Source organism: Echinops telfairi, unplaced genomic scaffold (genome assembly GCF_000313985.2).
Source record: "Echinops telfairi isolate 266 unplaced genomic scaffold, ASM31398v2 ScPeMD7_3;HRSCAF=10, whole genome shotgun sequence".
Taxonomy (NCBI): domain Eukaryota; kingdom Metazoa; phylum Chordata; class Mammalia; order Afrosoricida; family Tenrecidae; genus Echinops; species Echinops telfairi.
In genome coordinates, this window is record NW_022103899.1 from 6,978,384 (window position 1) to 6,993,732 (window position 15,349).

Below are 15,349 nucleotides of genomic sequence, written 5' to 3' on the forward strand. Positions count from 1 at the left end.
GCCTCCGCGGGCGCGGAAATTTGTTGCACTTCTTGGGGCTTTGTTTGTTTGTTTTCCCCTGGATTTTGTCCCCCTCCTCCCCCCGCCCCCCTCCTCGTTATTTTGGACAAAATGTCGGTCCGTGATATAAAAATTGAGCGAGGAACCCTGGTGGCGCCGGGAGCTTTGCAGAAGGTGCAGTTTGGATCCTGCTTTTCCCAGGGTGGCAGCTCGCTCTTGGCCGGATGAATCTTGGCTGCTGCTGGGGGAAACGGCTAGGGCAGCTTGTTAGTTGATTTTTAAATTTCCTAAGTGTTGGGTTTAAAGCCTTTATGTGCACGGAGGAGGAATCGCCGCGTTAAATAAGCATATGGGCGATTAACAGGGTATGTTTTCCTCTCGGAAAGGCAATTGGGTAGCGTTGACCAGTGTCAGCGTGTAAATATTTGGACGTTATTAGTGACTTTTAAACATTTTTCAGCGAGATCTGTTATTTACAGTGTGTCATATGTTATTACTGCTCGTTGCCTAAGTTCCCTGGCAGAGCATGTTTCATGCCTTCTGAGAAAGTAGACAATTGATAGATTGTCCAAGGGATGGAAAAAAAATGAGTGGGTTTTCCAACTTGAGTTGGACAAATCCCTGAAGGCTGGCGTAGTGAGACACATCACCTCCCCTGTCACCTTGCTGTCTGATACGTGTGAACCCTTTGGAAGCCTTTTCATTAAAAGACGATCTGAATGGAATTTTAAGAAAATGCCATTGGCTTATTTCATTGATTTTTTTTAACATGTCCTTTCCCCTCCTCTGTTCTCCTTAAAAGTTTTCCAAGTAATAACTCCACCAAGATGTCCAGTGATAGGCAGAGGTCGGATGATGAGAGTCCCAGCACCAGCAGTGGGAGTTCGGATGCAGACCAGCGAGACCCAGCCGCTCCGGAGCCCGAAGAACAAGAAGAAAGAAAACCTTCTGCCACCCAGCAGAAGAAAAACACCAAACTCTCTAGCAAAACCACCGCTAAGTTATCCACTAGTGCTAAAAGGTACCATGTTCCAGAAGGGTTAAGCACACCGTCAGGGCACTTTTGTTGGTTTTACATCAGTGGCAGTGGATCCGAAATAGTTACCTCCTGATCAGATTTATTTCTGCCCAAAAGAGTTGAGTTGTCACTTTGGGGTTCGTGAAGGAGCCCTACCTCCTTAGAATTAGTTTTAAGCAAACTTGTTCTGTACTTTGATAACTTCAACAAGCCTGTCCCCAGAATGAAGATCTGGCTGACCTACTGGCAGATTAAGAAGATCAGCCACCCAAATTTGATGGTCCAATCAATGTGGGATGCTGCCTTTTTGAGTCATAGTTACCTTCATTGATATTGACACTGGTGATCAGAAATGGTCCCATTTGCTAGAAAATGGATAAACCCCAGGCCTTGTGGATATATGAACACAGACTTAAAACTGTGCCACAAATGGTTTTTGGTTTTACAACATACCTTGAAGTCATTCATCCCAGGTAGATTTTCCATCTCGGTCACCCCACTGTGTTCTTGCGATGGCACGTGAAACTACAAAGTTAATTGTGTACAATTCCAGATGTCACTTGGCTATTGAAAACCTTCATTGCCCTGGTGCTACTTTCCTCTAAAACTTGGTGATATGCCTGACACATTAATGCTCAACAGCAGGGGGAACATATTTTGTTTTTGGGATAAGTGAAAGATCATTTGTTTCCTGTTGATATATGTTATCTGCGATGGAGGAATAAAAAGACTATCTGTGGGACTCCTCATCAGTGGTGGTAGCTGTGCAATGTTCACGAACTCTAGTAAGTCAGTGCCCAGATACATCAAATGCATCTATCGAATTAGTCTGTATTGACATTCTGTTGATTTTCATTGATCACAGCTAAAAGGCAAAGAAAGGCTAAAGACTGATCAAATATTGCACTCAGTAGTGCTTCTGAAGGGCTCTTATTTTTTACAGGTTTTCACCTCATGTGTAATTAACCAAGCAGTTATAACTTGAGCATGTTTTTATTTAAAAAAAACACTTTAAAATAGTGTATAGCCCTTTTCCATTTGTTATAGTCTTGTTGAAGCGTATATTAAACAATCTTTAAGTTTTCAAAGCAATTTACATTTGAGTAAAATTAGAGCGTAGCTTTCCCCCCTAATATATCTTATTACCCTTCTCCCCTCTCCCTGCCCAATTTATTACACTTAAACATTGTACTTCTGATTAAGAAAAACGTAAGATTAAATAAGAATACCTAAGAGTCCTTTGCAAGTTTTTCCCTTGATAAAGATATTTGTAAATTGTGAACTTTTTTCTTCTGGACCAGATAAAATACTATCAAAACGATTCCTGTGTCCTTGCAGGAGCTCGCTAATTCTAACCTCAGTAAAAGTGACTTGAAGTCATTGTCAAATATTCTAGTGCTCTCCCTCCTCCCTTCCTGTCTCATTTGCATATAAGCTTGAAAAGAGAATTTTTCTGGTAAAAAGTGTTTTAAAATATATTTTAGGTCCTCTGCTGAGTAATAGTGAAGGGCTAGCTCCCAAATCAGGTGAAAACGAGTTACTTATTTGCAGCAGCAAGTGAGAAGAAAAGCTGCAAAGTTTCTGTTGAGGGATTTGGGTTATGCCTTTGAGAACAAAGAGGAAGCAGCCATGTTAGCATTACTGAAGGCAGAGCCAGCCTTGCATTTAACTGTGTGGTGGTAGAGGGCAGTGTAATTCCCCGGTTGTGCCTGAGACTACCTCACATGCTGTTTGTCTGTTTTCATTTCACGAACAGAATCCAGAAGGAGCTAGCTGAAATAACTCTTGATCCTCCTCCTAACTGCAGGTAAGACAGTTTTGTTGTTTTGATTTTAAATTGTGGAAAAATATCAAGAGATTAATGTTTTCTCCCTGGATGTGTGTGGGATACAAGAAGCGACATTTGCTGCTTTTCAGGTTTGCAGATGGATTAAACAAAAATTGTCTAAGGTGCATTAAACAAATTTGAGAGGGGGGAAAATACTGTTTGTTCCATGTATCATGCATGCATGCTTGACTTGCAAAAACTGATTTTATTCTGTTTACTGAGAGTCATATGAATTGATTTTTGTTCTCCAGTATTTCTGTGGAGTGTGTTATATCCTGAAGTACATTGCAGAAACTTCTAAAATTTTGTTAAGCTTTAAAGTTACAGCTCGTGTGCAATCTGAACTGACCTTCCAAATTTAGAGATTGCTGAATGTGTTACAAAATGTAAATGCAGTAAACAAGAATATAGTTGTTTCTGATTTATTCAGTGACTTGCCTTCAGGACAGGTTTTATGTGCTAAGCTAATGGATTTAGTTGTTGTTTTCTAGAGAATGCATTGCTGGAATTATTTACATTTTAAGCAAATGTCCTAATTACTTGGAAAAATGCTTAGTGAGTAATGGTTGAAATGTGTATGAAAAGCTGTAAAAGAATTGGGATTTTGGAGAAGAATGAATTTCTGTGGAATATAAAGAGAATACAATTGACTGCTGAAAGATGCATGAAAAGTATTCTATTGGGGTTTGTTTTTTGTTGTTGTTTTTAAGTTCCTCTTAGTTTTATGTTTTTTAGCATGACTACACAGCATGTCAAATTCTTGCAGTTTAGAGAAATTTATCTTGTTTGCATAGAAGAATGAGAGTGGCTGCTAAAAATCAGGCTGTGTTAATAGTTTGAGACAAAGGTGTTTTATTGACTTACCTGTCACCCTTGGTATTGTTGTAAGTTCTGTTCACTTGTAATGATCAGACCTATTTCTGAAGCTTATTTGAGACAGAGTATAATCCAACTGGTTTTTATTTTGTGTGTTAACTGGATTTTCTGATAAGGTGATTTGATGCTGGTTTATCCAGTGAATTAGCAGTTTTGCTCTAAGTATTGTAGTCGCAGCATTTCAGTGTAAAAAGGAAACACGAGTATAAACTAATTGTAAGCAGGTCGTGGTGTGTCCGACCTCAAACTATGACTCCAATGCTCTATCAGTCACATGTGGCTATTGAACGTGTGAATTGTGGCTGTTCCAAATCCAGGCATGCGTGCTGTAAGTGCAAATACACATTGAATTTTGAAGACTTCGTACAAAATAAAGTAAAATGCTTCATTGATACTTAAAAGTATTTATTACCCTTTGAAGTACTGTTTTGGATATATAAAATATCCTTTAGAAATGAATTTAACAGTTTTTAGCTTTCTCAAATGTGGTCAGTAAATAATTTTAAATTATATATGTGACTTGCATTATATTTGTATCGAATACTGCTACTTTATAGAATAAGTAAAAGTATTTTTCCCCAGCTTTCTAAATGGTGTGTTAAATCTGTAGCCATTTAGGGAGGTCAAGTTAAATTTGCTCTCTGGGCGAATCACTTAACTTGGAGAATGTATTCTAGCATTTCCTTCTATAAAACATATAAAGATCTATCAAATTTAAGGCTTTTAAATGTTTTAAAATTGCTGTAAGGTCAACATTTTTGAAAGGTTGGTTTTCTACAAATGTCACAAACGAGGGCATGTGCATAAATCTAGAGACAGCCCTGTAGACATGTGTTGAGTGCCCTTCAAGCAACTGTATAGTGTTGCAGCTGCTGAAGAAATACTCTTAACATGTTCAACCCAGGGATATAGTTCCACACAAAGTCACTGAGGATTATTTTCAGAAGTGTGTTCTTATTATTAAATAGAAAGTTTCAACAGTCTTTTATTTTCCTCAGGATGATATACCAGATTTCATGTGAGTCCATGAAATAACGGATCCCGTTGAGTGATTAGACTAGTGAAATAGCACAACGTTGGCACTGCTTATGAATAATAACCCAGACTCCTATCTCAGCTTTCCTTTGTAACAACCTGTGACTGTCAGCTATTACGAAGTCTTGTGATTCTCCAGTTCTTTATAGCATCTGAGTTTCTTTGTGTAAACTATTAAAGAAAAAACAAACAAAAAATATACATCTTAGAAACCTGGAGAAGTTCTTTCTTATTATTTTTGGGCAGTTTTCTTCTGTATGCTTAACACATAAAATATCCAGGTGCTTTTATTGCTCTATTTAAGTGACTTCATATTCTTTCGGGAAGAAGATCGATCGCTTATGCATAAACATGTATATTGTACAATGTAGTTAATAGGTCAATACTGTGTTTCACTTAAGGGCCATTTTGTGTTCCTTGCTGTATAGTGTCTACCAGCTTGTCTTTTTTTGTTTGTAACTGCCGTGCCCATCATTGATGGCCCCTTGTAAGAGAGAGAAGAGAAATGGTAAGGCCCAGTCCTTGTGCCTTAGCAGGAATTTGCAGTATTAAAGTGTTTAGTGGAGGCATGTTAGATTGTGACCGACAAGTCTGAATTTGTATTACATTTTTACCTTCATGTTAGATATGTAAAATTCAGTTCATTGGTGCACAGGTGAGACTGTTAGCCTGTGTAATCACATTGAACAGGTTAAGTTTATTAATTAAAAATGGGGTTCTATGTTAATAAACCTCAAAATACAGGAGCTCTACTGCCTGAGACCTGTGCAAGCTAATAATTCTTTCCTGTTTAGTTTAATCAGGATTCCATTCTGGTTCTAAATAGGGTTTTTACAAGTCTGACAAAGTACCAGGCATATTTCATTCTTTTTCAGTGACGCAATTGGTTATCTGTACATTTTGGGAAAAGTTGAATGAAATACAACAAAATTCTCTATAATTAGACTGATAATTTTTCCACGATAGGGAGATTGCTTTCTACATCCGTTTTTAATGTTTAACAAACAGTTTTCTTTAATCACTGTCTATTTTGTATAATGTGTACCCAGGGTGATTTTACCAGCACCAGTTCTCATCAAGCCATTGCCAACACAGAAAAGACCTGTGCTCCCTAGGGTTTTTCATGGCTGATCTTTGAAAATAGATGACCAGAACTTCCTTTCTAAGCACCTCTAGGTGGCCTTGAAGCTCCAACATTTTGGTTAACAAGCTCATGCATGGGCTAACCTTCTGAACTACTATTGAAAAGATACACTTAATTGTTGAATCAATTAATTGTCTGTGTTTAAACATATTTGAATGTGCTTTGATAATATAGATTTTTGTGTGATAATATCCGGTAAAAGTTTGGTAAAGATGCTGTTTCCAATGATTGATGGTATTTCTGTGATTACGTATTGGAAGGCCATGGGCCCAAGTGTCCTAAACAGGCATGTAACATTCATTTAGTGGCTTCTGGTTTAGACACTGTACAGTACTGGACTGGCATCCTCTGTTTTGGATTAGCATACAAAGAGTTGATATATACCTATGGGAATGAAAGGGAAGTGTGCTTTTAGAGAAAGTTGGTGACTTGAATTGTTAGTGATGTCTTAAGACATTTATGTTCCTTCTGTTCCCCAAAGTCTGTCCTCTCAACCATCAATGAACACTGTCAAAACTTCAGAAAGATAATGCTTTATTTTTTTTAAGATAATGAGTTTTTATCAGCTCCTGATTTTTTTAAAATATGAAAATACTCTTTATCACATTCTCATTGAATCTGTTAAAAGTCAATATTCAAAGGATATTTGTTAATAGATATTGGATGTGGGAAAAACTTGAATATTAAAGTATCTTGTTATAGCATTAATAAAGGTTGCTTAGCAAAACCTGAAAACAGGCAATGTTAAAACTAAAAATTTTGTTACCCTCTTTTTAAATAATAAAGTAAGTTTCAAATAAAATACTGGCAAGTGGTTGAAACTACCTCCTGAAGTTACCACCACTTTTAATTACTCTGTAGCTTAGACTAAAATTTTAATTTTGTAAGGATGATCTGCAGACCGGCAGCATCCGTATTACTGCTGGGATTGATAAAACTTGAAAAACTCAAACTCAACTACTATCGAGTAGATTCTGATTCTTAGCGACCCAATAGTACAGAATTGACCTGACCCTTGGGTTTCCGAGATTAACTCTTTAGAGGAGTAGAAAATTCGCCTTGTCTTTGAACTGCTAACTTTGCTGATTCCCCAACGCCCGAATCTTAGAATCTGTTTTTCTACAAGACTACCAGATGATTTGTATGAATATGAATGTTTGGGGAACATTGGTACTAGGGCTAGCTTTTTGTTCAAAAACATTCTCTGCCGTTTATTAGCTGTGTTACCTTAGTTAGGTCATGGACTAGTTCTTTCCTGTAATTTCTTCCAGCTGGTAAGGTAGAGATTATGGTGCTCACCCCCATGTCCGCATTGTTAGGAGGATTAAAAATGTATATAGTCTAAAATTTGGAGACCGTGTAAATTGGGTCAGTAAAATGGCCAGGGCCTCTTAAAAGTTGGAGAGGCCGTTAGCAGCATGCCCTCACCCTTGCTGGCAGTTTCTTGATACATCAACATCCTGCTAAAGGAACAGTTTCATCTTAATGGGTGTATCACCTATTTATTAAGGGCCAAGCAGCCATTTTTTTGATCATAGAAAAGCAGACCCTTAGAGTTTAAGCGGAAGGAAATTAGCCCAAGAGCAGTGGTGAGCAGATCATTAAAAACCAGGTGCTTCCAAGGCATCTCTGGGTTATCTTCTCAGCAGCTGATCGAGTGGCACCACCCAGGCTTGCCCTTAGTTGCCCTCAGAATCTGTTGTAATGTGCCTAATATTACTTAAACATGGCATTCTTTCCTAGTCTGTGTTACAGGAGGAGTTTTGAAACGATTTCTTGTTAATCACCTTTTATTTTAAACTTTTCAAAAAGTCTGGCTCTTTTTACTTTAAAAAAAAATTCTTATTGGAGAGCTTGGTTTGTAAGACAGATAAATTATAGAAACTCGACTTGGGTCATCTGTAGATGGATAACTTCATTATAAATTTTAAAATTAATCATTTAAAAATTTGGCATCAGTATAAATCTCAAAAATGATGGGAATAACTAATCATTTTACATGGCTTATGATTAGTTAGAAATAATTTTTCTGTAAGCTAATACTTGCTTTAACATATTGGATATTACTAATGCTGTAATATGATTATTGTTTGTTTTCTATAAGAGTGTTTTTTGAAAGGAGAGATTATCTTAATTGTTTTGTATCTTTTGCTTCACACACTGAGCCTTAGTGACCTGGTGGTTACTCATTGGGCTGTGATACGAAAAGCCAGCAGTTCGAAACCACTAGCCCCTCAGGGAGAAAGATGGGGCTTTCTACTCCCAGAGTTAGAGTTTTGGAAACTTCTGGGGCCACTCATAGGATTCTGCAGCACCTCATAGGGTGGCTATGAGTCAGCACCCACTCGATGGCAGTGAGATGCTTTACAAAGTGCTTTGTATGTGAAAATTTGCTTGATTGTTAAATGAATAGCAATCTTCAGACTAACACAAATGGAATTTCTGGGCAAAATAATACTGCTGGATTGGAGACCAATCTGAAATACCCTGTACATTTGCTTTTTTCCACATTGTAATTTTTAGTGTAATTATTTTAGCTAGTTTTTACTGAGAAGATGCAGTTGACAAGCGCAGAAAGCCTAATGACTTTCCCATGGATGCCAGGGTAGTAGAGGGCTTATAACTGATGAAGAAACTTTTCCCTTCCCTCTCATAGAATGGCCACATTTTGTCATGGGTCTGTTAGGGTGAATGAAATGTGTGTGCTTTTGTAGGTTACTTTGTAGCGCCTTCAAATTGTTCATTACTTTCTGTGTGGGGTACCAGGCCGCAAAATCAAACGGGTCCAAGGGGCAGTTGGGTAATTGAGGGGTAAAATTAAAGAGACATCATATAATATAAGGCATACAATTGTTCACCTCACGGATGGCCATGATCTCAGCAGCCAGGTCCACGCAGAGAGAGAGAATATATTTCCAGTCATAGCTTATATACATTTTGGGGACACCCAAGCCCTCCTGATGACAGGTAACCACATATGTCACAGGAAGGTGCTGTACAATAGGCATATGTGCAACAGGAAGGGGACAAGCTAGGATGCACACGCAATAGGAAGGGGAAGCACTAGGGGTACACATGTGACAAGATGGGTGGAACCTAGGTTCAAGATGGCAGCCTAACCTTGGTCCTCCTTGAGTTGGCTTATCAACAGGGAGTGGGCCCCACCTAGGGTGGGACGGACAATAGGTCTGACTACTGTAGATGTCTGATAACCCTCAGGGAGATAACCTCTAAGCAGTTGACCTCCAAGTGTGTAGTCAATGACCATGTGTTCTTAGGTTTGGCATATATTGTGGGGGACCAACCCAGGGAAAAACCTTTCTGCATCCCACATTTTTGTAAATTAACTCATTGGTGCCTTATTTGTCTTTGACTTAATTATTATACAACTGAAAGGTATGTTTAGTTACCAGGTAGAGCAATAGGATTTTTCTGCTTATAGTGCAGGGACATTCATTGAGAAGCTGAACAGGACTCATCACCATCGAGCCAATCCTGACTGAGGGACCCTGCAGGGCAGAGTAGAACTACCCCATGGGGGTTACTACAAATCTGCAAGCCGTGACTGAAACAGGCTGCGCATCCTTCTCGCAGAGAGCAGTGACTGGTGGGTGCAACTGCCAACTGCACCCTTCGCGGCCAGTTCTGAACCACTGCATCAAGGCTCCTTCAAACGAGAGGAGAGAAGTTGATGCACGATTCTTAACTCCGCCATAACATTGAGATGAAAACATAAAACCATTTGTAGGTCTAGAGCAGTTTTCCCAAATGGGCAATACCACTCCCTGTGGGGCCCTGGAACATCCAGGGGGGCTGCAGAAGCAGGTACATCCATTGTATCCTGGATTATAGGCTGTAGTAGAACTAATTTATAATTGCCAGGAGGTTGTTGAATAATTTTTTTTCTGAAAAGGGGGTGGTAGACCAAATAAGTTTGGAACTCTGTGGCTTAGAGTATTGCTTTTCCTTCCTGAAGTACTTTTGGCAAGAGAGTGTATTTGCACAGTTTACTAGGGTCTGGAAAAGAAAGAGAGCTTTTCAACAGGTTCAGCTTGGTTCAGTCCTGGCCTATCCTGTTGATGACCATGACTGAACTTTTGTTTGTTGTTGACATTTTATTTATTCATATCCATACTATTATTTATTTTCTAGAATTTTCAAAACTCTTATCTCTAATGATATATTTTAAAAAGTAGAATTCAGAGCTCTGAAAAGAAATGCCTTTAAACTTTTAACCTTTCTTTAACTCTCAAGAGAAATGGTTCTCAACTGGTGCCAATTTTCTTTCCAGGGAATAACTGGAAATTCCTGGAGACTTTTTACCTGACATAACTTAACTGCATGTGTGTTGGCGGGGAGGGGTGCTTGGGGGTTTCTGAGAGTTCAGTAAGTAGATGCCAACAGTGATACTACGTACCCTAGAATGCAGTGTACAGCTCCTTATAACAAAGAGTGCTGAGGTGAAAAACCTACACTAGACATTTGTTCTGAAATATCTTGGCTCTTTTTAGATGATTAACTTTTTACTGACTTCTATCTGATTTATGATGCATATTCAGTACTTTCTCAAACTTTTTTCAGAGCTGGTTCTCTACCTTCTACTAACCATCGCCTTGCAATCAATATAAATCTTACATTGTATATGGGAATGCTGTCTTTATGTGAGATCACAGGACCAGCTGAATTATGTTTTGTTTAGGCCAGAAATGTTCATAGTCATATTTTTCTTTCTTTTTGGTCATTTCAAGTTGATTTTTTCAAGTTAATTCACCCAATGATGTAACTTTGGAATTCCTGGGTGGTGCACAAGGTCCCTGCACTCACTCATCTGGTCACCAAAAACTTGGAAGCTCAAGTCCATCCAGAAATACCTTGGGAGAAAAATGTGAGGCTCTCCTTCCCCCCAAATACACCAGCCATTGAAAACCCTCATGGGGTTTCTAATTCGACACTCCTGCAGGTGAGAGGTGACCCCTTGGCAGCCAGTGTGTTGGTTATAATCTAGCTTTAGTCTGGTTGTATTGATGTTCTTTAATGAGTTCATTGTGCCACAAAGTAACTGTGTACTTGAAGATTAGAAATACATTTCATCAGGTTCTCTGGGCTGTGATACTGTGGGATGTCCTTGAGTGGGACAGTTTGTATTTGGCTGCTAATCGAAAAGGTTGGTGGTTCAAACTCACCTAGCGGTAAAGCAGAAGAAAGGCGTGTTGATCTGCTTTGGTAGAGATTACAGCTGAGGAAACACTATAGGACTCAGGTCTATCATGTTAACACACGGCTCACCTAGATGCTTTTTTTTTCCCCAATCAAATGACAGGATCACCAGGCTTTTCTTCTGCAGCACTGCAGAGTGGGTTTGAATAGCCAACCTTGTGCAAAGTAGCTGAGAGCAAACCATTTGCACTGGGCTATAACCTGTCAAGAAATATTATCAGGAAATGATTGAGATACCAGTCTGAGGTCCTGAGGTTAATTACAAAGTCAGGTTAGAAATAGAAAGCCCTACTCTTAATTTGCCTCTGGTTTCTCTCACCAAGGCACTGCAGAAGTTAATTACATCTAGTCTCTTATTTTTAACGAGTCCATAAACTTTTATTCAAGCCTCTGAGGCTGGGTATGTTTCAGAATTTAGAAATTATCACATTTTATAAAGGTACTATTACCAGAAAAGTTGTGGGACAGCATCAGGGGTGCCAGGCGTGAAGAAAGCAAAACATCATTAAAAAGAAAGGAACAAAAAAAATGATGACGTAAAAGAGCAGAGCAGAAGATTTCAAAGGGGGTGGGAGAAGTGTGCAGAGACCTTGAGTTAGAATACCAGAAAGGAAGAACAAACACACTTGGTATTTCTTAGAAAGCATTAAAGGCAAAACTCAAGACCCTGGCTGAACTATTGAAAGATTCAATAGGCAAAATACTGAACGGTGCAGGGAGCATCAGAAGATGGGAGGAATACAGTCATTGAGTTAAGGTGATGTTAGACCATTTCAGGAGGTAGTATCTGATCAAGGACCTATGGTACTAAAGGAAGCCTGTGGTATTCAGACTACACAACCTTGCTGGGCGAAAGTGAAGAGGGTGAAGTACTCAATGATGAATGCCAAAGACTTCAGTCCGCAACATGGATGATACCTTCATATCCGTGTTTCCCAAAGCGGGTGATGCTGTCCCCTGGAGTGCACCAGAACAATCTAGGGGAATTTTGGGAAAGCAGATCTTTGTACTTTTATTTTGTATTCTGGGGTATAGTACAAAAGTTTTTACTTGCCAGCTAGGGCTGATTTGGGTTTTTTTTTCTTTCTGAAAAGGGGACAGTAGGCCAAATAAATGTCAGAATCTATGCAAAATAAGTCATTACAACTGGACCAGTAAGCAGTGAACATCATGAAAAGCAGAGAAAATATGGAAGTTGTCAGGATTTAATTTTACTTGGATTCATGATCAAAGCCCATGGAAACCGCAGTCAAATCAAATGCTATATTGTGTTGGCAAATCTATAGTAGTGGACCTCTTTTAAAGTGTAAAGAGCAAAGATGTCACTCTGAGGACTAATGTGCACCCGGTTCTAGCCATACTATTTTCAGTGGCCTCATATGTGTGTAAAAACTGGGCAGTGAATAAAGAAGACTGCAAAGATTGACGCCTTTGAACTAGGAGGTTGGTGAAGCCTATTGAAAGTACTGTGTGCTGCCGGAAGAACAAGCACATGTGTCTTGGAAATACAGAGAATGCTCTGGAAATAAAGACTGCTTGGAAATAGTCAGAGAATGCTCCTTAGAAGCAAGAATGGCAAGGATTCTTTTCAACTACTTCGGACATGTTACCAGGAGGGACGGGGGTCGGTGCCTGGAGAAGGACATCATGCTTGTCTAAGTAGAGGGGCCTAGAAAAAGAGGAAGACCTTCAGGTATGAGTTGACACAGTAGCTAAGACAATGGGATCAAACATAGGAATGATTGTGAGCAAATAGTGTAGGACCAGGCAGAGTTCTACTGTCCTGTATATAGGGTTGCTGTAAGTAGTAACTGACTTGACTGCACCCAATGACATAGATGATGTATTTGTTTTTTACATGGCAGCCCTGCATGATGTAGGCAGCACTCCATAATCAAATAGTTACTCACTTGCTCAGTCACTGCAAGTTGATCCTGATTTAGGTGACCCTATAGGGCAAGAGTAGAATTGCTGCCTTGGGTTTCCAGGACTTTCAGATCTCTATAGGAGCAGACAGCTTCGTCTTTATTGAGGAGTGACTGGGGGATTCAAACTTCTGACCTTGAGGTTAGCAGCTCATTTTGTAGCTCACTATGTCACCAGGCCACCTTAATCAAACAGCACTATTTCTGAAAGGAAAAAGAAAATGGCCCCATCGTGCTACTATTAAAATGAGAATCATTAAAACCACTACTAATGGTGAAAAGGTATTTTATAGTCTTGTCATGTTTCCCTTTCTTTTACATGTTTCCTGATGGGCACTTACAGTTTTAGATTATTATTTTTTCACTTATTTTTAGCTCATTGCTTTGGTTGCTTAGCATCTATGCTTAACTTAAACTTTTCTTAGAGTCTTGATTTTTGAGTTAGGCTACAAAAGGATGCACTGAATTATGCTAGCAATGGCTTATGTCTTCTTCCTATGAGTTCACTGTAAGTTTGGGAACACTCCTGAATAGCTCTGGAAGGTATTGACTCCACTCAGCTACTTGCATCCTGTAGCATTGACTTGTGGAACATGTGATCAGGCAAGAGAGCTATTGTTTTAGTCTGAAAGTAAGGCATGAATTAGTCACATGGCCTTACCAACTGCAAGGTGGCTGCAAAATTGGGGAGGGAGGGCATTTGGATATTCAGTGAGAAATCAACTTCTGTGCCGGAAAGGATTTATATTTCTATGAATAGGTTACTTTCACTCTCACTTCAAATGAGGAAATAATTGAGTACTCAGGTCCTGTAGTATTAGATTCCATAGTGCAATACCTATTCATACAATTTGTATTTAATTCCTGAAACAGCCCGAGATAAAGTATCATCATTCTTGTGTAGATTTCAAAAACGAATAGGGTATTTGTTGAGAAACTTGACACACATCTAGTTCATATGAATATCAAACAGATCTAGAGCCAAAATCTAGATTTACTTTTGACATGAAGGCAAACATTTTTGTATTACACAATGCCACTTGAGAAAGCTGATAAAAGTATTCTGCGATGATTAAATGGGTCTATATCTGCTTGCTCAGGTCACTTAAGTGGATCTCATGCACTTGCTTATACTTGAAGTATCCAAAATGATGGTTAATTTTAGAATCTGACAGGCAGGGTTTAAGTTGTGAGTAGTTGGGGGAAGAAAATGTTCATTTTTGACTTGGGATGGGGTGTTAGGCTCTTCTTATTTTCTTAAGTCACCCTTCCAGAAACATTTGTGTCTCAGGGAGCACTCGTGCCCTGTTCTTTTCTGTAAAGACGGTCAAGGAATGAATGGGATCATAAAGGAAGGGGGGAAGCTTTGTTCACTGGCTTGTATTTCCTTGTGCATGACTCCTGTGACAAAGGAGTAACTTTTAAATGTACCTCAGCTTCTCCCCCTGGGGTACTGTGAAACAGCCAATGCTTATGAATTGCTTTGAATTCAGAAAATTTCTGTGTAGATAAGGCTGGTGCTTTATGTGGAAGCTCCAGTCTCATAAACTTGGAGATTTTGAAGAAGCTGGTTTCACAGACATGTGTACACATTCTCTTGGAATACTGGTACCCGTTACCAGGTCCGGGTTTTTGCTGAAACCTAGCTTTGTATTAGATCTGCCGTACTTTTGTCTTGTTTTAGATAGTTTTGTAGTTTATTTGATATATTTTTTCCTAATTTTGTGAATTTATACAAAGAATATTTCCAAGTATTAGTGTGGGGATTTTCTTGTTTTCTCATGAGTGTCGTGGAGAAGCTGGCCCTTTGATGTTTCAGCTGGTGACCTTCCAGCTTTTATAGTTTATTTTAGATTGATGAAGTTGATTTTTACAAATCAAATCTGTCTTGCCCCCTCTAAATGTTAATTTCTAAAATTTCCAGATGATCTCTGTTGGCACTTGGTAGGTTTTGTAATGGTCTGCCAGTAAACAGCATAAGCTGTTTATCACACCTGCTACTGGATGTGTTGAGCTAGGATCATGATTAATTAACCTGTACAATAGAATCACTCGTGTAATTTAAAAATTCAAGCCCATTTCTCCATTTGGAGCTTGGTATATTTAATAATTGCTTTAATTTTATAGTTGTGTGCAACAAACAAACCTTTGAAAAGAATTAGATATTGCAGTGGTCATTCATTGTGTGAAATTTCATCTGTTTTGGACCAGTTAAATCATTCTAAAGTTTCTTTGCTGCTTCAGTGTCCCAGAGAAAATGTACTTTGTCATTCTGCTTAACTTCCAGCTTCTCGGGGAAAAATAAA

At 38.9% G+C, this 15,349-nt stretch overlaps 1 protein-coding gene across 1 annotated transcript in view; it reads left to right on the forward strand.

The window, feature by feature from the left end:
- The first annotated feature begins 802 nt into the window (after positions 1–802).
- The window catches only part of UBE2E3 (ubiquitin conjugating enzyme E2 E3), a 90,981-nt gene continuing 76,434 nt past the window's right edge, over positions 803–15,349 (forward strand). Inside the window, exons 1-2 of the mRNA XM_004701468.3 lie at positions 803–1,021; positions 2,775–2,825. Of these exons, the coding sequence (XP_004701525.1) occupies positions 828–1,021; positions 2,775–2,825 (245 nt within the window). The 5' untranslated portion in view covers positions 803–827. The remainder of the gene's footprint in view (positions 1,022–2,774; positions 2,826–15,349) is intronic.